Here is a 23889-nt window from a genome sequence, read left to right as displayed (position 1 = left end):
TTAGTGGAATCTGTGTGGGTAGCTGGACAGGTAGGATGACTGACAGTGAAGGTGAACAGGTGGTCACGTGTCAGGTGACAGAGGAATGGATGAGACTGAGACAGGAATTCCTTTAACCATAAAGTGGTATATTTACTGAGTAGTCTGTGGTGCATCACAAAGGAAACAAATAACATGTATCCAATCAAATTCATAATCAAAGATCAAATCAGATCATTCATTATTAACATAAGTTAGGGAGTTCAACAGTTCAGTTCATTAAGTCAATAGTAATCATCCGCGAGTCATTTAGGCTCGTAACTATTTATCATAAATCATGAAAGAATACAAACAGTGAATGGTTATACAATCTATAATCCCCATCAAAGTCAATCAGTTAGCAAACAATGACGTTTCTCATTTCACTCTTTCAATTGTCTTCATGTGTACATATAATTAATTTCAATACATATGAACCATATCGATTGCATAATTGGCCTATGAGGATCCGTAAGGCCGTGATCATTGACAATTCACATTACACAATATGTTTGAAGCTGCTCCAAGCCGCGCTCCGCGGTAATAACTATTAACAATAACTGAATGGCCCACTCTCCCGATCGCCACAGATAATTCAGATGAAAGGTAAGAGTCGGCCGACTTACGTGGATTCATGGACGCACAGAACTTCTGGATCAGATGGAGTTAAGGAAGAGAAAGCAGCGAGATCAGGCGATGGCAATTTCCTCCTTTTATGGAGTTGAGATCTGTCGGACATTTCCACCTGACCTAATTAAAGCGCCCCTGGCCCAGCTGAGTAAATGGCAATGAATTAAAGGAGTATTCCACCAACTCCATGGGCCTTTTCTACAATAACCTTACCCTGACTCTATATAAGGTCTACAGACCCCTTGACTTGATCCACATTTTGTTACGTTACAGGCATATTTTTAAATGGATTAAATAAACAAAGGTCCTCATCAATATAAGCACAATACCCCATAATGACAAAGCAAAAGCAGGTTTTTAGAAGATTTAACAAATGTATTAAAAATGTACATTTTATTTACATAAGTATACAGACCCTTTGCTATGAGACTCGTAATTGAGTTCAGGTGCATTCTGTTTCCATTGGTCCTCCTGAGCTCTTTCTACAATTTGATTTGGAGTCTGAGGGTAAATTCAATTGATTGGACATGATTTGGGAAGGCACACACCAGTCTATATAAGGTCCCACAGCATGTCAGAGCATAAACCAAGCCATGAGGTCAAAGGAATTGTCCTTAGAGCTCTGAGACAGAATTGTGTCGCACCGATCTGGGGAAGGGTACCAAAACATTTCTGCAGCAAGAACACAGTGGCCTCCATCATTCTTAAATCGAAGAGGTTTGGAACCACCAACCACCACACTCTTTATGGCAGAGTGGCCACTCCTCAGTAAACGGCACATGACAGCCCTCTTGGATTTTGCCAAAAGGCACCTAAAGGACTCTGACCTCTGATGAAACCAAGGTTAAACTCTTTGGCCTGAATGCCAAGTGTTGCGTCTTGAGGAAACCTGGCACCATCCCTACGGTGAATCATGGTGGTGGCAGCATCATGCTGTGGGTATGTTTTTCAGTGGCAGGGAGACTAGTCAGGAAAGATGATCGGAGCAAAGTACAGAGAGATACTTGATGATAACCTGCTCCAGAGCACTCAGGACCTCTGACTAAGGCTCACCTTCCAACAGGACAACGACCCTAAGCACACAGCCAAGACAACGCAGTAGTGGCTTTGGGACACGTTTTTGAATGTCCTTGAGTGGCCCAGCCTGAGCATGGACTTACACCTGATCTAACATCTCTGGAGAGACCTGAAAATAGCTGTGCAGCAATGCTCCCCATCCAACCTGACAGAGTTTGAGAGGATCTGCAGAGAAGAATTGGAGAAACTCCCCAAGTACAGGTGTGCCAACATGAATCATCATACCCAAGAAGACTCGAGGCTGTAATCGCTGCCAAAGATGCTTCAACAAAGTACCTATTTAAAGGGTCTGAATACTTAAAGAAATGTGATATTTCCGGGTTTTTTGTTACCAATTTTTTTTTACTTTGTTGCTTTGTCATTATGGGGTACTATGTGTAGGTTGAGGGGGGAAAACTATTGAATCAATTTCAGAAAAGGGCAGTAACATAACAAAATGTGGAAAAAGTCAAGGGGTCTAAATACCTTCTGAATGCACAATATGCTGATCTGAAACGTATGTGGGTGTCAGATTTCCATGTCTGGGTGGACGGTAAAGTCTCCATACATGTATCATGGTTATGTGTATTCTGGCAGGAATGGGGTTCAGGGACCGCACCAGCACGTTTTGTGGTACTCCTGAGTTCCTGGCCCCAGAGGTTCTGACGGAGACATCATACACGCGTGCTGTGGACTGGTGGGGTCTGGGGGTCCTCGTCTTTGAGATGCTGGTTGGAGAGGTTAGTGGTTCTCACATGTCATATGGATGCATACCTACTCAATACTACGGCTCTTAAAGCTGGCCAATATTTGGTCAACTCCAAAATATATATACAGTACCAGTCAAAAGTTTTAGAACACCTACTCAATCCAGAGTTTTTCTTTATTTTTACTATTTTCTACATTGTAGAATAATAGTGAAGACATCAAAACTATAAAATAACACATGGAATATTTGAGATTCTTCAAAGTAGCCACCCTTTGCCTTGATGACAGCTTTGCACACTCTTGGTATTTTCTCAACCAATTTCATGAGGCAGGCACCTGGAATGCATTTCAATTAACAGGTGTGCTTTGTCAAAGTTCATTTGTGGAATTTCTTTCCTTCTTAATGCGTTTGAGCCAGTCAGTTGTGTTGTGACATGGTAGGGGTGGTATACCGATTATAGCCCTATTTGGTAAAATACCAAGTCCATGTTATGGCAAGAACAGCTCAAATAAACAAAGCGAAAAGATAGTCAGTCCATCATTACTTTAAGACATGAAGGTCAGTCAATCGCAAAAACTATCAAGCGCTATGATGAAACTGGCTCTCATAAGGACTGCCACAGGAAAGGAAGACTCAGTTACCTCTGCTGCAGAGGATACGTTCATTAGAGTTACTGCACATCAGATTGCAGCCCAAATAAATGCTTCACAGAGTTCAAGGAACAGATACATCTCAACATCAAGTGTTCAGAGGAGACTGTGTTAATTTTGTTTTTAATTTTTTATTTAACCTATATTTAACTAGGCAAGTCAGTTAAGAACAAATTCTTATTTACAATGACTGCCTAACCCGGACGCAGGGCCAATTTATGCGCTGCCCTATGGGACTCCTGATCACGGTCGGTTGTGAAACAGCCCTGGGTCGAACTAGGGTCTGTAGTGACGCCTCTTGCACTGAGATGCAGTGCCTTAGACCGCTGCACCAATCGGGAGCCCCATCAGGCCTTCATGGTTGAATTGCTGCAAAGAAATCACGACTAAAGGACACTAATAATAAGAAGAGACTTGCTTGGGCCAAGAATCATGAGCAATGGACATTAGACTGGTGGAAATATGTCCTTTGGTCTGATGAGTCCAAATTTGAGATTTTTGGTTCCGACTGTCGTGTCTTTGTGAGAACCAGAGTAGGTGAATGGATGAACTCTGCATGTGTGGTTCCCACCGTGAAGCATGGAGGAGGAGGCGTGTTGGTGCTTTGCTGGTGACACGTCAGTGATTTATTTAGAATTCAAGGTACTCTTAACCAGCATGGCTACCACAGCATTCTGCAGCGATACCCCATCCCATCTGGTTTATGCTTAGGGGGACTATCATTTGTTTTTCAACAGGACAATGACCCAACACACCTCCAGGCTGTGTAAGGGCTATTTTACCAAGAAGGAGAGTAATGGAGTGCTGCATCAGATGACCTGGCCTCCACAATCACCCTGACCTCAACCCAATTGAGTTTTGGGATGAGTTGGACCGCAGAGTGAAGGAAAAGCAGCCAACAAGTGCTCAGCATATGTGGGAACTCCTTCAAGACTGTTGGAAAAGCATTCCTCATTAAGCTAATTGAGAGAATGCCAAGAGTGTGCAAAGCTGTCATCAAGGCAAAGGGTGGCTACTTTGAAGAATATAAAATAGTGTTTTTGGTTACTACATGATTCCATGTGTTATTTCATAGTTTATTATTCCACAATGTAGAAAATGAAGAAGCCCTTGAAATGAGTAGGTGTCCAAACTTTTGACTGGTAATGTGTATTATATTGTTTTTACATTTTTAGAATTGAATTGACAAGATGATAATGGCAAAAAAAAATATCACAAAACCACAATTGTCATGACTATTCTAACATTAAATACAGTTGAAGTCGGAAGTTTACATACACCTTAGCCAAATACATTTAACTCACTTTTTCACAATTCCTGACATTGAAACCTAGTAAAAATTCCCTGTCTTAGGTCAGTTAGGATCGCCACTTTATTTTAAGAATGTGAAATGTCAGAATAATAGTACAGAGAATGATTTATTTCAGCTTTTATTTCTTTCATCACATTCCCAGTGGGTGAGAAGTTTACATACCTCAATTAGTATTTGGTAGCGTTGCCTTTAAATTATTTAGCTTGGGTCAAACGTTTCAGGTAGCCTTCCACAAGCTTCCCACAATAAGTTGGGTGAATTTTGGCCCATTCCTCCTGACACAGCTGGTGTAACTGAGTCAGGTTTGTAGGCCTCCTTGCTCGCACAGACTATTTCAGTTCTGCCCACAAATGTTCTATAGGATTGAGGTCAGGTCTGTGTGATGGCCACTCCAATATCTTGACTTTGTTGTCCTTAAGCCATTTTGCCACCACTTTGAAAGTATGCTTGGGGTCATTGTCCATTTAGAAGACCCATTTGCGACCAAGCTTTAACTTCCTGACTGATGTCTTGAGATGTTGCTTCAATATATCCACATACTTTTCCTTCCTCATGACGCCATCTATTTAGTGAAGTGCACCAGTCCCTCCTGAAGCAAAGCACCCCCACAACATGTTGCTGCCACACCGGTGTTTCACGGTTGGGATGGTGTTCTTCGGCTTGCAAGCGTCCCCTTTTTCCTCCAAACATAACGATGGTCATTATGGCCAAACAGTTCTATTTTTGTTTCATCAGACCAGAGGACATTTCTCCAAAAAGTACGATCTTTGTCACCATGTGCAGTTGCAAACTGAAGTCTGGCTTTTTAATGGTGGTTTTGGAGCAGTGGCTTCTTCCTTGCTAAGCGGCCTTTCAGGTTAAGTTGATATAGGACTCGTTTTACTGTGGATATAGATACTTTTGTACCTGTTTCCTCCATCTTCACAAGGTCCTTTGCTGTTGTTCTGGGATTGATTTTCACTTTTTGCACCAAAGTACGTTAATCTCTTGGAGACAGAATGCGTCTCCTTCCTGAGCGGTATGATGGCTGCGTGGTCCTGTGGTGTTTATACTTGCATACTATTGTTTATACAGATGAACGTGGTACCTTCAGGCATTTGGAAATTGCTCCCAAGGATGAACCAGACTTGCGGAGGTCTACAATTGTTTTTATCTTGGCTGATTTCTTTTGATTTTTTTCCCATGATGTCAAGCAAGGAGGCACTGAGTTTGAAGGTAGGCCTTGAAATACATGGACTCAAATGATGTCAATTAGCCGATCAGAAGCTTCTAAAGCATTAACATAATTTTCTGGAATTTTCCAAGCTGTTTAAAGGCACAGTAAACTTGGTGTATGTAAACCTCTGACCCACTGGAATTGTGATACAGTGAAATAACCTGTCTGTAAACAATTGTTAGAAAAATTACTTGTGTCATGCATAAAGTAGATGTCCTAACCGACTTTCCCAAACTATAGTTTGTTAACAAGGAATTTGTGGAGTGATTGGAGTGGAAAAACAAGTTTTAATGACTCCAACCTAAGTGTATGTAAACTTCTGACTTCTGACTCAACTGTACATACAGTGGGGCAAAAAAGTATTTAGTCAGCCACCAATTGTGCATGTTCTCCCACTTTAAAATGATGAGAAGCCTGTAATTTTCATCATAGGTACACTTCAACTATGAAAGACAAAATGAGAGAAAAAAAATCCAGAAAAACACAGTGTAGAATTTTATTTATTAGCAAATTATGTTGGAAAATAAGTATTTGGTCAATAACAAAAGTTTATCTCAATACTCTTTGTTGGCAATGACAGAGGTCAAACGTTTTCTGTAAGTCTTCACAAGTTTTTCACACACTGTTGCTGGTATTTTGGCCCATTCCTCCATGCAGATCTCCTCTAGAGCAGTGATGTTTTGGGGCTGTTGCTGGGCAACATGGACTTCCAACTCCCTCCAAAGATTTTCTATGGGGTTTAGATCATGAGACTGGCTAGGCCACTCCAGGACCTTGAAATGCTTCTTACGAAGCCACTCCTTCGTTGCCCGGGCGGTGTGTTTGGGATCATTGTCATGCTGAAAGACCCAGCCACGTTTCATCTTCAATGCCCTTGCTGATGGAAGGAGGTTTTCACTCAAAATCTCACGATACATGGCCCCATTCAATATTCGTCCTGGTCCGTTTGCAGAAAAACAGCCCCAGAAAAAAAAGAAAAACAGCCCCAGAGCATGATGTTTCCACCCCCATGCTTCACAGTAGGTGTGGTGTTCTTTGGATGCAACTCAGCATTCTTTGTCCTCCAAACACGACGAGTTGAGTTTTTACCAAAAAATTATATTTTGGTTTCATTTGACCAAATTACATTCTCCCAATCTTCTCCTGGATCATCCAAATGCTCTCTAGCAAACTTCAGATGGGCCTGGAGGGCCCTTCCTGGCTTAAGCAGGGGGACACGTCTGGCACTGCAGGATTTGAGTCCCTGGCGGCGTAGTGTGTTACTGATGGTAGGCTTTGTTACTTTGGTCCCAGCTCTCTGCAGGTCATTCACTAGGTCCCCCCGTGTGGTTCTGGGATTTTTGCTCACCGTTCTTGTGATCATTTTGACCCCACTGGGTGAGATCTTGCGTGGAGCCCCAGATCGAGGGAGATTATCAGTGGTCTTGTATGTCTTCCATTTCCTAATAATTGCTCCCACAGTTGATTTCTTCAAACCAATCTGCTTACCTATTGCAGATTCAGTCTTCCCAGCCTGGTGCAGGTCTACAATTTTGTTTCTGGTGTCCTTTGACAGCTCTTTGGTCTTGGCCATAGTGGAGTTTGGAGTGTGACTGTTTGAGGTTGTGGACAGGTGTCTTTAATACTGATAACAAGTTCAAACAGGTGCCATTAATACAGGTAACGAGTGGAGGACAGAGGAGCCTCTTAAAGAAGTTACAGGTCTGTGAGAGCCAGAAATCTTGCTTGTTTGCAGGTGACCAAATACTTATTTTCCACCATAATTTGCAAATAAATTCATACAATGTGATTTTCTGGATTTTTTTTCTAATTTTTTTGTCTGTCATAGTTGAAGTGTACCTATGATGAAAATTACAGGCCTCTCATCTTTTTAAGTGGGAGAACTTGCACAATTGGTGGCTGAATAAATACTTTTTTGCCCCATTGTAGCTGACCTGGTCAGTACTTGTCCATATAAAAGAAAATAGCATTTTCAATCATTTACTGTATGTGCAAAAATCTGTGTTTTCCCCCCGTCCCAGTCTCCATTCCCTGGGGACGATGAGGAGGAGGTGTTTGACAGCATTGTCAACGATGAAGTCCGCTACCCAAGGTTCCTCTCAACAGAGGCCATCTCCATCATGAGAAGGGTGGGTTCTGGTGAAGTTCTACTACTAACTTCAAATGGTGCAGTCACCTCAGATTGACCTTTACACAACACCTCAAATGACTGCTATCAGCTGTCAAAAGTGTGAACTGAGAAGAAACAAAAGACAATGGCGTTATTGAAACACAGCTTTAATGTTTACTCTGCTTTGTTATGGTCTTTTTGTTTGTAGCTTTTGAGGAGGAGTCCAGAAAGACGTCTTGGGGCAGGAGAACGAGATGCAGAAGAAGTAAAGAAACATCTGTTCTTCAGAGTAAGTTGAAAGTGGTTTTTATTTAAATTGTATATATTTTATCTGTTTTGATATTGTAAACCAAAACAGCCTTGATTACAGGTAATGTGGACTGTCTACTTATCTTGGTTGTCATTAGCTTTTTTTCCTCACAAGGTAGACGATTCAATACATGTCTTTCTTGATAGTTGACCCAAGTTCACTCTTTCATAAATTTTCTCCTTCCTTTCTCCCCCCAGAATATGGATTGGAACGGAATACTGTCCAAGAAGGTGAAGCCTCCGTTTGTGCCGACCATCCAGAACTCCAACGACGTCAGCAACTTCGACAACGAATTTACCTCAGAAGCACCCATCCTGACCCCTCCCAGAGAACCCAGGGCGCTCAGCAAGAATGAGCAGGACATGTTCTCAGACTTTGACTACATTGCAGACTGGTGTTAGCCCCCCTTCTCCCTCCTCCTAACACGTTGAACAAACACACACAGTGAACCAAACAACACAGCGCTGACTGACTGTAGCTCACATTTGAAAAAAAGGCTTTTTTCCAAACATGTTGAGGGAGGGGAAACATCGCTCTTCCAGCCTTCGGGCGCACTCTGTGTCATTGAAAGACCCCCCCGACTCCACAACCCAGCACCCTTGTTTATTTTTAACAAAATGAAGAACTTTTTTTTTTAACAAGAGATTATATTTTGAGAGAAGAGGGAGGAGGAGGCCTCCAGCGCATGTTGTCTATTGTCTGACCACTGAGGTTTTCATATGAACTATGTCAAAGGAAACACCGGCAACATCATGTTATTCATAGTCAGTCTTTTATTTTTTATCATGTACAGAATATTATTCATCCGTATTAATGAGTCATTTCTCAAGCCATAACTAAATGACTTCTCTCTGTAAGGTCTGCCATATTGTATTATAAGTGTTTTAAGCATTTATCACTGAACTCTCACGTGAGGTTACAGACGACACATCTAGACTACTACTGCCTTTTGACTTGAAAGCCAAAGTAAGGGCTCCCTTTTAACTGATCCTTGTCATCTCCCCCACCCACACTTATTTGTCACATGCTTCGTAAACAACCGGTGTGGACTAACAGGGAAATGCTTAGTTACGGGCCTAGTTACGGGCCCTTTGCAACAATGCAGGGAGAACCCTCCCATCGTTTTTTAAAGAACGCCTTCCTGTTTCTGCTAGCAAAGCTAAGAGCTGGCTCGCTCTCAAAGAATAGAATCCAGAAATGTTTATTTTAAAACAGATGATCATTAGACAAAGCAGTGCACCCAGTGTTAGCCCTCAAGGTACTGCAACTATCCCTCATTTACTAGCATACAGGGCCGTGTTTCACTATGTAATGCTATAAGGATGTTGGAGGGAAAATAATTAAGCAGTAGAGCAAAGTTCTAGAGACAAAGGCGACTGCCGCTGTAAACGTTGTCATTTGTAAGGTGCACACAATATGGAGACTTGTCCGACATGGCTCCCTCTGGCGGGTTCCTAGCACCATTAAGCATATGAATCAAGTGTCTCAGAGGAGAAGTGCTGATTTAGGATCAGTTATGCCTTTTAGATCACAATGAAAAGGATTACATGAACAGGGGAACCTGATCCTGGATCAGCACTTGTACTCAGCGCTATACAGCCCCAGATTTAGTTATTGGGGATAACAATGCATTCAGCTAGCAATGTTGTGCTCTTGTGGATCGAATCAATTATTCTAGCATTTCTAACAGTGGGTCAGTTCCATTATAATTCAATTCGATGTATAAAATCTGTTGAACTTCCATTCGCTACCTGAATTAACTGATTTGAAATGGAATTGATTCCAACCTCGATACCTCAATTCTTTTAACTGAAGATACCAGAGCCTGCAATGATTAGAGTTGGTCAAATGGTGGATCTGAAGTGACTGATACAGCTGATTACCAAAACTCATCCATTCAGTCCTGACAGTGGGACTATGCAAACAGTCATGGATGTATGATCAAACTAATGTGTAGGGTGAAGTTGCCTCCAGGTTAGGAGGATTGGGGAAGTTGGCCCTAGATCTTTATCCAGGAGCTTAAACTTAGTGCCAGTTTGTGCAGACTATGTAAATGAATCACTACAGGGGAGGGCATATATGTGTATATACACACAATTAAGCTGATAGCACTATCAATAGGTATTTTTTTATGATCTATGTTTAGTGTAATTATGAAAATAGATTGTACAAAGTTATTTGTCCCAGTGTTTGAATGGCCGCTCGTCTGTTTTTGCAACACGCTCAAGCTTTTTTGAATGGTACACCACATTGAAGTTACAAGACTGGCCCTGGTGTAAAGAAGCATTTTGCTTGTTGGGGTTTGTCGCCTATCATGAATGCACAAATTAAATGTTTTTAATAGTTGTGCTACCTTTGCATATTGTATTCTATTGACGTGAGCACATCACTTTCAAGCCCATGTTATGTCTTGGTCTCTATGCTTTGAGAATCTCTTCCATGGTGTGAAGAGCAACATGCCCAATAGAACTGTCCATGAACATACTACAGCAGTCCACTGTTCATCCATGACCCAGAGTGCATCTTACTGAAGTCAGCAAGGAGTGACCTGGCTTTGAGGTAAGTGGATAACTAAAACATTTTCTCATGTAGAAGGATCAAAACCTCGAAGTATAGTAGAGAGACTAATTTACCTTTAATGAAGGTGAAGCATTGAGCACAAGTTCCCCTTGTTTAGCTACAGCATAACTTTGCAAATAAACTAAGCAACAAAAAAAACATCCCTTTTTCAGGACCCTGTCTTTAAGATAATTTGTAAAAATCCAAATAACTTCAGATCTTAATTGTAAAGTGTTTAAACACTGTTTTCCCATGCTTGTTCAATGTACCTGTGGAACGGTCGTTAAGACGCTTACAGACGGTAGACAATTAAGCCTCTTTAAATTTTATTTTCTACGGACTCTGGAAAAACACAAGATGCCCAGGGTCCCTTCTCATCTGCGTGAACGTGCCGGAGGCATGAGGACTGCAGATGTGGCCAGGGCAATAAATTGCAATATCCGTACTGTGAGACGCCTAAGACAGCGCTACAGGGAGACAGGACAGACAGCTGATCGTCCTAGCAGTGGCAGACCACGTGTAACAACACCTGCACAGGATTGGTACATATGAACATCATACCTGCGGGACAGGTACAGGATGGCAACAACTGCCCGAGTTACACCAGGAACGCACAATCCCTCCATCAGTGCTCAGACTGTCCGCAATAGGCTGAGATAGGCTGGACTGAGGGTTTGTAGGCTGGACTGAGGGTTTGTAGGCCGGTTGTAAAGGCAGGTCCTCACCAGACATCACCGGCAACAACGTCGCCTACGGGCACAAACCCACCGTCGCTGGCCAGGACTGTCAAAAAGTGCTCTTCACTGACGAGTCGCGGTTTTGGTCGGATTCGCGTTTATCGTCTAAGGAATGAGCGTTACACCGAGGCCTGTAGTCTGGAGCGGGATCGATTTGGAGGTGGAGAATCCATCATGGTCTGGGGCGGTGCGTCAACATCGGACTGAGCTAGTTGTTATTGCAGCCAATCTCAACGCTGTGCGTTACAGGGAAGACATCCTCCTCCCTCATGTGGTACCCTTCCTGCAGGCTCATCCTGACATGACCCTCCAGCATGACAATGCCACCAGCCATACTGCTCGTTCTGTGCGTGATTTCCTGCAAGTCAGGAATGTCAGTGTTCTGCCAGGGCCAGCGAAGAGCCCAGATCTCAATCGGAGTGTGGGGGCTAGGGCCAGGGCCATTCCCCCAGAAATGTCTGGGAACTTGCAGGTGCCTTGGTGGAAGAGTGGGGTAACATCTCACAGCAAGAACTGGCAAATCTGGTGAAGTCCAGGAGGAGATGTACTGCAGTACTTAGTAGCTGGTGTGGCCACCAGCTGCATTGTTACTTTTGATTTTTACTCCCCCCTCTCTTTGTTCAAGGACACATTATTCCATTTCTGTTAGTCACATGTCTGTGGAACTTGTTCAGTTGTTGAAAATAAACAGTTGACAGTGAAATTGTTTTGCTGAGTTTACTTCTTGTATTGACTTCACCCTTAAATGGCATATTTTCAAAACAAAAGCAATTGTTTAACTTAAGCTTCGATTGCTACACTAGGCCCACAACTGTACACCCGGCAGGAGGGATGAGACTAGCTACTTGTCTGACTGTCCGTAAAGGGCAAAGACTTACTGATCAATGTAGTAGTGTAGTAATACAAAAAAAATTACACTTCAAATGATAATAAAAGTAGTATTAGTCACTCAAACACATTCCATACAAAGTTTAATGTTATTCAATGCATGAGGTGTTCAACGTGCTTTTCAGAAAAGCATTTAAATTTACTTTAATACATTGCCAATAAGCTAACAAAATGTAACCTGCTAATTTCCTACAAAAGTAGGTGTATACAGTATAAAACCAGCCTAATATTGCAAGCACCAATTACATTCTCACTTGGACATATATACAGTATATATACACACAAATGAAATACTGTATGTACAGTTTGCAATCTAATTCTTATAGCAATGGAATGTGTGTCCTGTACTTGTCTGTATTCCTGCAAAGAAGTGCCTTGACAAGGGCCCGAAGGCTTAATTAACAAGGGAACAGAGGAAAGAAAAAAATCATAGAAATTCAATTTTAAAAAAAGAACCCAGTAGAGCAGAATGTGTTGTTGGGGCGGCAGGTCATCACAGCTGGGGCAGTTTGTCCACAGGGGTGTCAAATTTGAAGTCTGGGGGAAAGAGGTCGGCAGCGCGGGGGTAGATGAGTCTGTACGACTGTCTGATTGTGACGTCCGCCACACCAGCGATGTCTCCAATCTCTGTCGAAAGATTTGAAGAATTGACTACTGGTGTTTTAAGAGTATTTAGAACATTTGGTGCTGCACTTGTTCTCAGAACTATCAGAAATACGAGTTCCTGAACCTTTGTCACACTGTTATTCATGCCTGAAATGTACTGAAGCAGGTTGTAAAGCTTACAAACACAAATACTACATATATACACTATACAGTGTAATGAAAAAGTATTTGCCCCCTTAATGATTCTCTATTTTTGATACTGATTAACAGATTTTCACCCAAAACCTATTATAAAAAGGGCACCTGAATTTGATTTATTTCTTTAAAGCCAATATCCAATGCCTTTGTTTGAAAGTATTTTCCCCCTTACACTACTTGGCTGTGCCACTTTTAGCTGGAATGACTCCAACCAAACACTTCCTGTAGTTGTTGATCAGTCTTTCACGTCACCGTGGAGGAATATTGGCCCCATCTTTCATGCCAGAACGGCTTTAACTCACTGCATGACCCAGCTGCGCTTCAGCTCACAGACAGATGGCCTGACATTCTCCTGTAGGATTCTCTGATGCAGAATTCATGGTTCCTTCTATTAAGGCAAGTCGTCCAGGTCCTGAGGCAGCAAACCATCACACTACCATCACACTACCATCACACTACCATCACCATGCTGACCTTTGGTCTGCGGTTCTTACTATGGAATGCAGTATTTGGTTTTTGCCAGACATAAAATGGGACCCATCTCATCCAAAGTGGACTATAGTTTGCCAAAAAAAGCACCTGGATGATCATCCAGACTCCTGGAAGAATGTTCTATGGACAAATGATTCAAAGGTATAACATGGGTCCCACTGCATTCCACAGTAAGAAACTCCTACCGACGGTCAAGCATGGTGGTGGTAGTCTGATGCTTTGCTGCCTTCAGGACCTGGACGACTTGCCCTAATAGAAGGAACCATGTATACTGCCCTGTATCAGAGAATTCTACAGGAGAATGTCAGGCCATCGGTCTGAGCTGACGCGCAGCTGGGTCATGCAACAAGACAATGAACACATTTTTTGTTTTAGAATGGCCTAGCCAAAGTCCTAATCCCAATAGTTGTGGTAGGACTTGAAACACACAAATGTCACAGAGCTGCTTTAACTCTGCATGGAAGAGTGGGCCAACATTCCTCCACAGCGATGAGAGAGACTGATCTTGTTTATGAATAATGAAATATGTAATTTTGTTATTTGTTCACTCAGGTTCCCTTTATCTAATATTAGGTTTTGTTTGAAAATTGATAATTCCATATCAAAAATATGCATAAGTGATTACAATTTGAAAGGGGGCAAATGCTTTTGTATATAAAGTGCAGTGAAAAAGTATGTTGACACCCCTTCAAACTAGTGGATTTGGCCATTTCAGCCACACCAGTTGCTGACTGGTGTATAAAAATCGAGTACACCGCTATGCAATCTCCATAGACAAACATTGGCAGTAGAAAAGCCTTACTGAAGAGCTCAGTGACTTTCAACGTGGCACAGTCATAGGATGCCACCTTTCCAATAAGTCAGTTCGTCAAATTTCTGCCCCGGGTCAACTGTAAGTGCTGTTATTGTGAAGTGGAAAAATCTAGGAGCAACAATGGCTCAGCCACAAAGTGGTAGGTCACACAAGCTCACAGAACTGGACCACCGAGTGCTGAAGAGTGTAAAGATCGTCTGTCCTCAGTTGCAACACTCACTACAGAGATCCAAACCGCCTCTGGAAGCCAAGTCAGCACAATAACTGTTCCTCATGATCTTCATGAAATGGGTTTCCATGGCCAAGCAGCCACACACAAGCCTAAGATCAACATGTGTAATACCAAGCGTCGGCTGGAGGGGTGTAAAGCTCGCCGCCATTGGACTCTGGAGCAGTGGAAACGTCTTCCCTGGATTGATGAATCATGCATCACCATCTGGCAGTCAGAGGGACAAATCTGGATTTGGCAGTTGCCATGACAACACTACCTATCCAAATGCATAGTACCAACTATAAAGCTTGATGGAGAAATAATGGTCTGGGGCTGTTTTCCATGGTTCGTGCTAGGCCCCTTAGTTCCAGTGAAGCATATAATGACATTCTAGACGATTCTGTGCTTCCAACTTTGTGGCAACAGTTTGGGGAAGGCCCTTTCCTGTTGCAGCATGACAACGCCCCCATCCACAAAGCGAGGTCCATTCAGAAATAATTTGTCAAGATTGGTGTGGAAGAGCCCTGACCTCGACCCCATCGAACACCTTTGGGATGAATTGGAACTCTGACTACGAGCCAGGCCTAATCGCCCAACATCAGTGCCCAACCTCACGAATTCACTTGTGGCTAAATGTTAGCAACTACCCACAGCAATGTCTCAACATCTAATGGAAAGCCTTCCCAGAAGAGTTATAACAGCAAAGAGGAGACCAACTGCATATTAATGCCCATGATTTTGGAATGAGATGTTAGACAAGCAGGTGTCCACATACTTCTGGTTGTGTAGTGTAGTTCAGATTCAGCCAATAGCGAACTAAGTGATGACCACCTGAAAAAGCCTATCCCCCACCTCACCTTTCTGGGTCTTCTTCTCGGCAGAGGCCTGGGAGGCCATGTAGATGGCGGCGGCAGCCACAGAAATGGGGCTCCTGCCGGGCACCAGGTCCAGCTCCACGGCCTTCCGGGCGATGTAGGTGGCTGCCATCTGCACCTGCTTGGGCAGGCCCAGGTTGGAGCAGAAGCGGGACATGAAGTCTCCGGTGGTGATGAGGTCCACGCTGGTCTCCAGGGCCTTGAGGATCAGCTTGAAGCAGCGGCCAATCTCCTTCTTGGAGATACGGGACACGGCGCAGATCTCTGCGAGGGATAGGTGACAAGGGAGTCAGTGATACACCATCAGGATCGTTCTAATAAGTCATGCAACGGAGGACATTTTAAAATGTAAGATGAAAATAAGCTTTTCTTATTGGACCATTCCAGGTGGCAGCTACCTCAGTTTGTCAATTTTCTTCCCTTTTGTGCCTAACGAACAACCCAGGAATATAAACTCGGCAGAAAAATAAAATGTCCTCTCACTGTCAACTGCATTTATTTTCAGCAAACTTAACATGTGTAAATATTTGTAACATAAGATTCAACAGACATAAACTGAACAAGTTCCACAGACATGTGACTAACAGAAATTGAATAATGTGTCCCTGAACAAAGGGGGTGGGGGGGGGGTCAAAATCAAAAGAAAATGCAGCTGGTGGCCACACCAGATACTAAGTACTGCAGTGCATCTCTTCCTCATGGACTGTACCAGATTTGTCAGTTCTTGCTGTGAGATGTTACCCCACTCTTCCACCAAGGCACCTGCAAGTTCCCAGACATTTCTGTGGGGAATGGCCTTAACCCTCACCCTCCGATCCAACAGGTCCCAGACATGCTCAATGGGATTGAGATCTGGGCTCTTCGCTGGCCATGGCAGGACACTGACATTCTTGTCTTGCAGGAAATCACGCATAGAACGAGCTGGTGGCATTGTCATGCTGGAGGGTCATGTCAGGGTGAGCCTGCGGGAAGGGAACCACATGAGGAAAGAGGATGTCTTCCCTGTAACGCACAGCATTGAGATTGCCTGCAATGACAAGCTCAGTCCGTTGTTGCTGTGACACCGCCCCAGACCATGTCGGACCCTCCACCAAATCGATCCCGCTCCAGAGTACAGGACTCGGTGTAACGCTCATTCCTTTGACGATAAACGCAAATCCGACCATGACCCCTGGTGAGACAAAACCGCGACTCGTCAGTGAAGAGCACTTTTTGCCTGTCCGGTCCAGCGACAGTGGGTTTGTGCCCATAGGCGACGTTGTTGCCGGTGATGTCTGGTGAGGACCTGCCTTACAACCGGCCTACAAGCCCTCAGTCCAGCCTCTCTCAGCCTATTGCAGACAGTCTGAGCACTGATGGAGGGATTGTGTGTTCCTGGTGTAACTCGGGCAGTTGTTGCCATCCTGTACCTGTCCCGCAGGTGTGATGTTCGTATGTACCGATCCTGTGCAGGTGTTGTTACACGTGGACTGCCACTGCGAGGACGATCAGCTGTCCATCCTGTCTCCCTGTAGCTCTGTCTGATGCATCTCACAGTACGGACAATGCTATTTATTTCCCTGGCCACATCTGCAGTCCTCATGCCTCCTTGCAGCATGCCTAAGGCACGTTCACGCAGATGAGCAGGGACACTGGGCATCTTTCTTTTGGTGTTTTTCAGAGTCAGTAGAAAGGCCTCTTTAGTGTCTTAACTTATCAGAACTGTGACCTTAATTGCCTACCGTCTGTAAGCTGTAAGTGTCTTTACGACCATTCCACAGGTGCATGTTCATTAATTGTTTATGGTTCATTGAACAAGCATGGGAAACCATGTTTAAACCCTTTACAATGAAGAACTGTGATCTTTTTACGAATTATCTTTGAAAGACAGCGTTCTAAAAAAGGATGTTTCTTTTTTTGTTTATTGTAACCATGTAGTCTTGGTTTTAATTTGTAGCATCCAGCAACACTCATTCCAAGGTGTTGCATGAAATATGTGTTAATCCTAATATGAGCTCTAAACATTCTCTTCAGGTTTTTTGTTGTTTTGAACTTTTTACTCCTTTGTCTCTCCAATTGGTAGTTGTAGTCTTGTCCCATCACTGCAACTCCCATACGGACTCGGAAGAGGCGAAAGTCGAGAGCCACGCGTTATCCGAAACACAACCCTGCCAGGCCGCACTGCTTCTTGACATACTGCCTGCTTAACCCGGAAGCCAGCCGCAACAAACTGTACAGCTGGCGACCGAAGTCAGTGTGCATGTGCCTGCCGCCACAAGTCATCGCTAGAGCACGATGGGACAAGGACATCCCATGGGGCTAAACCCTCCCCTAATCCGGACGACACTGGGCCAATTGTGCGCTGACTCATGGGTCTCCTGGTCGTGGCCGGCTGCAACACAGCCCGGGATCGAACCCGGATCTGTAGTGACGCCTCCAGCGCTGCCTTATACCACTGCTCCACTCGGGAGGCCCTAAACATCCTCTTTATGAGAACTCACCTTTAAATGTCCGAGGCACACCCTCTTGTCTGCAGGCGATGTAGAGGCAGGCTGATGCGATGGCGTCGTTGGCCCGCCCCTTCAGGCTCTTCTGTTCGTACACTTGCTTAAATAAGTTATTTGTTCGGTCCTGCAGGTCAAATACAACATTTAGGTCAGTGCAAAATATCTCAAAATGCTTTAGACATTTATAATTTGGTTAAAGCTGCAATATGTACCTTTTTGGCCAACCTAACAAATTCACCTAAATGGGAGTTATAGATCTAATTATCATTGAAAGCAAGTATCAGAAGCAGTAGTAGATCTGTTCTTTGTGCGCTATGTCTATGCTTCAAGTTCTCAAGTTTTGTTTTTGTGCTTTTACTTCCGGGTTTGTTCTCTACACTATGCATTGCTTGTTTTGTCACAAACTGAAATTAGGCGACCTGTTAGAATTTTAGCAACCAGGAAATGGCAGAATGATTTCTGCATATTGCACCTTTATTAAGAGAAGCCTATATTTAAAGTAACCTGCTAAATAACTTAGGATTAATATATTTCCAAAACTCATGTAGGTAGAAATGAGCAGCTACCTAGCTACTAGGTTCCACAAAGCTAAACAATTGGAAGAGAGTACAGGACTCACTATGATGTTCCTTGGTAGGTTGATCCGGTCAGCCATGGTGGTAATCTCTTTGAAGGCGTTTAGCATGGCGCGGTCTGAACTGCTCATGGTCCGCCGGTTCTGGTACTTGGAGTTGCCAAACTCATCAAAACTTGCCGCGCCTGTTCCCTATGGTGACAACAGAATGGTTGGAACCAGTAGAGGCAATAAATACTTTTTTATTTAACCGTTTTTCACAGGGAGCCCTGCAGCAGAAAATACAAGCTACATAACAAGGAATGAATGATACAACAAGACGGTATCATGAGAAATAAAATCATACAGAAAAGCTATTTAAATAAAAATAAAAAATAAACACTTTTGCAATGCCTGATCCCTTTATTAGCATAATTCATTTACTACCAGTAAATCTTATGACAATGAAGTCTATTTTATGGAGAAAAGGGGTGCAGAGATTCTTGTCATGGCATTTCTTTGTCTGGCTCCCCAGGCCACATTTAGATGTGGTCCTTCTCTTGTCAGGCATTAACATCTAGCCACTGACCACAAACAGAAAAATAGTTTTAGAGCATCTTTCCCTGTAAGTGGTAACCTGTGTACTTACCTTGCTGATCATGGTGCTCAAGTCTCCCCCGTTGAGGAGTGGATTCTGGGCGTCGCCCACTCTGGACGGGTCTTGGGTGGCTTTCTCATTGGTGAAGGTCCTCCACTCTGAACCCACATCAATCACTCTGTCACCTGAGGAACCAGATACATTACCGCATGGGGCCATGTTCCAATATGTTAAAATCTCTTCCTTTCCTTTTGTCATTTACTCTGTTGTCTCCTTGAGCAGTGAGCACTGACAGTGACATGACTGGATAAAGGAGGTAAAAGTGATGAACATCAAGCACCCACTGTATTGATTTTACCATCATAGTATAATGCTTTCACCAAGTGAGTCCTTCCTTTTGTGATAAAAGGAGACGAGGGAAATCGTTATTAAGTAAGTAAGCCGTATTGAGGGTCAGTGGGACCCAAGCCACCATTTTGAACATGTTTATGTAAATGAGAATAGTAACTAGGTCTAATGATACAACCAGGACACAATCAACCAAATGTGTCTCATCTTTCCATTGTTACGGTCACAGATTTGATTACACCCTGCACTTCCCAGACCAGGCCACAAGGTGGCATTCTCACTCAGGAACAAGACACTTTCCTTTGTCCAATATTTTCTCTCATTTTATCGCCTCTTCCTGGAAACTAGCAGGGTCAGGGATTAGATTTTTCACCTTAATTCCATAAGCCCTTCCCATAGATAAATCACACTAATATTGAGTACTAATATGATGTTAATCTGCTTATGGCAACGCTATGGGATACAATCTAGCTTTACATCACTGAATCCACCCACTTACCCACTATACCCCCATATGATTAGCTAAGTGTTTCCTTTGGGACTCATTATGGGAGACCTGCTATGTTACGTTCAGATAGAGCCCTGTAATTTAATCGGTTGCTGTAACTAGGGTGGCTTTCCAAGGCTGTCTAAGGAAGGCGTGGACAGATTTGATTCTATTGCATCTTTGCGAGGATGTTGTCATTTCTAGAATTTCATGGTATCATGTTACATATTATTATGCACTCTAGCCATGTGGCAGGTCTGACATGATATCTCACTGCTCCAGTCCCATAATACCAGCACAAACACTGTCACATCACTCCCTCCTTCTGAACTAGAGGTTAGTATTTTGAGTATGTGTCTATAGAAGTGTCGGTTTATGTTAAGTTCCGCTATTTACCTAATGGAAAGCCTTCTCATCCCTACACAATGCTTTATGTCAGTCTGTTGACAGGTAATGTGTGTGTGTGTGTGTGTGCGCTTGTTTTACTATACTGAACCAGAAGTGCTCACAACTATGTTAAACCAAGGCCAATTCAGAGAAGGGAGGACATTTGGCCGGTCCTAACTTCTAAAAAGGCAATTTTAGGCTTAGGTTGAGTTAGAATTAGGTTTGGGGTAAAAAGTTAAAGTATAGTAATACAAAGAGTAACAAAGCTGTGCGTGGCCTGTCCTCACCCACTACAAGGCCACACTCGGGGCAGATCATGTCCCCTGCTCTGTAGTCTTCCACCAGCATGGCATCTGGGTGGTTGGGGCACTGCACCTTGGGAAGGGCAAGGACATCTCCGCTGCAAGGAGAGAAGAAATCCCATAGGTCAGCTGACGGTGACCTCGAAGCTCTGACCCCGGAATTGGGTGTGACTGTACTTATAACCATAAAGCTGGTTTACTGTCAAGTTTGTGGTATTAGTTCACTTATTCTATACACCAGTTAACTTCAATTTAAGCCAATTGTTTACTGTGACATTTGAATTGGCAAATTATGATATTGACATAAATCTTAAAGGCTTTTGTTCAAATTCTGCTCAAATTGTTTAACATGTCAGTCTTCCCCTGGATCAGGGAAATATTAGGAAAATAGCTAGCTACCTTTAAGATTGTTAAAACAAAAGGCACTTATGAAAATTACAAGTTACAATGTTTTACATTTTCACAAGCAAATGCATATACACACATTCACATGATATATCTATCTATCAACAAGAACTGGACTGGGAAGTACTGCAAACCTAGCTAGTACAGAAGACACCAACGATTGTGTTAACTTGTACCCAGATGAATTTCCAACTGAAATTATGCTGATGTGGCCAAAAGCGCTTCGAAACTGTCTTACGTGGGACCATCGGACCCATTAAATGGGCATCCAGCGGTTTGGAAATTATTCTCGACACCAATTCGATTCTATAACGTTAATACCAAAACCGATACATACCCCATATAGCCATCTATCCGAAATTCTGGCACAAACTATTCTGCCAATCCCCTGTCTTTCTGTCCTTTGACAAAGGCGTTATGCCTACTGATACGCCTACTGATACTTGGGTACGTCAACATTCGGTTTCTCTTCGTTTAGGCAAGCGAAAACAAGCCATTTATTTTGAGCTAGTTAGTTAACAGCTGACGGTAGAATAAATCGGTGGTAAAATCACCAAATAAACTTGTAGTGTCCTCATAGCTATTATCAATGGCTTAATAACTTGTCATGATTAGATCACTGTCAAGGTGTCATGCGTTGACACTGCTACTGTAAAAATATATTAGATAACGTTAGCTAGAGTAATTGGAGTTAGCCAGCTGTGATGGCCTGACAACATCACCCATCCCTTTAAAAACATTACATCGCTCATTGACAATCGCATGTGCGAGGACGAAGTCCTACATGAGCAATATGATCAAGTTAACATGATATACGATCGATACAATGTGTCAAACTGATTTGAGAGTTTTATGATAGGCTAACGTTAGTTAAGGTTAAGTAGTATGGACATTCCGGCGGCTATAATGAAAAACACGGAGAGTCGCGTTAGAAACAAACGTCTCTATGTGTTGATGGCCACCCCCACCCTTTGATCAATAATCGTACCCCACATGAAAACATAATAATCCCAAACACAGTTTAGAAAAGATGGTTTACACACCGGCTCGTCGACGCCATGTTAGTTACTTCTTTATACTTCTACCAGTGGTGAACAGTTTCGAACAATGGCGTCTTCTACCTCTATATATGGCTTTTTTAGCCCACGTGTTTACATGACGACGGAACGGCAAAAGGCTCAAACTAGATCTTCAAAAAGCGATTGACATATGAGGACAGAGGACGTAGGCTACTTGTAAAAGAGTAATGTACTTCCAAGTCACAGAACGATGTTTTTGACATTTATTATATATTATATTATCATACGTATCGAATTAAATCAGATGACTTCCTGACCGTGTCACCTTTAGTCACATAATTACATTTAAGTGAATACAATTACACAAATGATCAAGTGTTAAACCAAAACTAGTGAAAAGGGAGAACAAAATGTGTGGATTTTTGTTTTATTTGTGTCACTCAAACTTTTTTTACATGCTTATTGCTGCAATGGATCCTAGCCAACACCCCTGCAAGCAGAGCAGCTGGAACATCACATGGTTGGTAATATTTCCACCTGCCAGCTACTAAAGAAAAATAGCACTTAAATGGTTGGTTATGTGTAGCCTACATAAGAAAACATGTTAAATGGCAAGTGGAAGCATAATCCTACTTAACCCCATTCAAAAAAACTGACTCAACTCTGAGTAGCCAATATAGCAGTCTCACTGTAAGAGCCAGAGCAGACAGGCCTGTTTATGAAACTGTCAGGGATGGCATTGTCTCTGTGTGCCAGTCTGTGCCCTATCCTTGTGCCAATCTCGGACTGTATTGCCTTGATGGCCACTCGCCCACACACCCACTGTACCACTGACCTCAACAGCTCTGGTTCGACAACCACCAAACAATGAGTCATTTCACTTGGCCAGACATCCTTTGATAGAGAATTTCAAGAGAAATCCAATATTTAACAAATCATTTATGACTGAATTACATCGACTGTGGCAAGCACCTAGAGCTGTTTGGATTTCACTGATTACAATTAATAAACAAGCCTTGTCAGCAGCACATATTTTATTAAATTGCACAATGACATTGAACACTAGTAGGTCAATAGAATGCATGTCCATGTACAACAGCAGGTAGAGCTAAATCCCAATATGTCAGATAAGGCCATCATCTATCATGCTTTAAAATGCTAAATAATAATTCATATTATAATTGTACTAAAGTCTCATGTTGAATCAACCTACTTAATTTATTTATGTCAATAATATAAAGATTAATTCCCTCTGAATGCTTGAGATTCTCAAAGGAATTTTAATCATACTAATCAGTTTCAACAAAATCTTCACCTAGGCCAAAGTCATAGCTAGTCACACACTAATGACAATGTCATGATTTGACCTTGTTTTTTCCCCCGAGTTCCCAGTTGTCTTGAAAGCACCATATTCTGCCACCACTGTGTGGTGTGAGTCTCAGCTGAGGGACCTGTATTTGATCCACTGCCTGCAGTAGCAGCACCACAGGGGTTATTATCTCATCTGCACTGATAAACACAAACAACACTCTCAATGAGTCACACAGAACACCATAAACACAATGTGTAGCCTACGGGTAGGCAGTATGTCTTCCTACATTAGCCTATATATCACCTGTCTGTTCCTCACCCGAGCCCCCTAAGGCGCTAGACAAGATTACTGATTCAGACCGTCTCCGGCAGCCTCATTCGAAAAACATGAACATGCATAGACATACAGTGTCAGTGACTGTGAATATAAGGCTGTAGCTGTTGTCAGTTGGTGTTATTATTACTCATATTACAATTTGGTATACTGGGATTGGGGACACGTGATGCTTCCTAGTCATTAATTGACATGGAAACAGGTGTGTCTGTCTGGGATTGGATTTGCATTTACTGTGTTCAGACCTTCTTCAATACAATGACCTGGT

General features: G+C 42.8%; 2 protein-coding genes and 1 long non-coding RNA gene across 8 annotated transcripts in view; 1 reads left to right on the top strand and 2 right to left on the bottom strand.

Annotated features, from left to right (window-relative positions):
• LOC110508219 (serine/threonine-protein kinase N2) overlaps positions 1-10363 on the top strand; it is a 33022-nt gene extending 22659 nt beyond the window's left edge. For 4 of the 6 annotated variants that reach the window (XM_036966166.2, XM_036966165.2, XM_090225077.1 and 1 more), the window contains 4 exons: positions 2302-2444; positions 7613-7720; positions 7910-7990; positions 8209-10363. In XM_036966166.2, the coding sequence (XP_036822061.2) occupies positions 2302-2444; positions 7613-7720; positions 7910-7990; positions 8209-8412 (536 nt within the window). In that variant the 3' untranslated portion in view covers positions 8413-10363. Of the gene's footprint in view, positions 1-608; positions 2445-7612; positions 7721-7909; positions 7991-8208 lie in introns of all 6 variants that reach the window. The other 2 variants (XR_016492755.1, XR_016492754.1) reach the window with 1 other exon arrangement.
• LOC149970830 (uncharacterized) lies at positions 108-778 on the bottom strand. The gene is made up of 2 exons (XR_016492756.1): positions 645-778; positions 108-144 (listed from the first exon to the last, which is right to left on the bottom strand). It is a non-coding gene; the product is annotated as an uncharacterized LOC149970830 (long non-coding RNA).
• A 1898-nt stretch (positions 10364-12261) lies between the features above and the next one.
• LOC110508956 (transcription initiation factor IIB) lies at positions 12262-22164 on the bottom strand. The gene is made up of 7 exons (XM_021589884.3): positions 22001-22164; positions 20538-20650; positions 19080-19213; positions 18497-18643; positions 17872-18001; positions 15374-15655; positions 12262-12822 (listed from the first exon to the last, which is right to left on the bottom strand). The coding sequence occupies exons 1-7, from the start codon at positions 22015-22017 to the stop codon at positions 12689-12691; spliced, it is 957 nt and encodes a 318-aa protein (XP_021445559.1). The 5' UTR covers positions 22018-22164; the 3' UTR covers positions 12262-12688.
• Between the last annotated feature and the right edge of the window lie 1725 nt (positions 22165-23889).

Source organism: Oncorhynchus mykiss, chromosome 28, assembly GCF_057628025.1.
Source record: "Oncorhynchus mykiss isolate SJ-2025 chromosome 28, ASM5762802v1, whole genome shotgun sequence".
Classification (NCBI taxonomy): Eukaryota; Metazoa; Chordata; class Actinopteri; order Salmoniformes; family Salmonidae; genus Oncorhynchus; species Oncorhynchus mykiss.
Note: the sequence above shows the minus strand (reverse complement) of the source record. Positions and strands in the feature narration are given on the sequence as shown.

Bases quoted from the DNA above. Each gene is read 5' to 3' on its own strand.
- LOC110508956 (XM_021589884.3), bottom strand. The intron at 18,002-18,496 runs GTGAGTCCTGTA...TTTGACCTGCAG, and splicing joins ACCTACCAAGGAACATCATA to GACCGAACAAATAACTTATT. The intron at 15,656-17,871 runs GTGAGTTCTCAT...TATCCCTCGCAG, and splicing joins TGTGCCTCGGACATTTAAAG to AGATCTGCGCCGTGTCCCGT.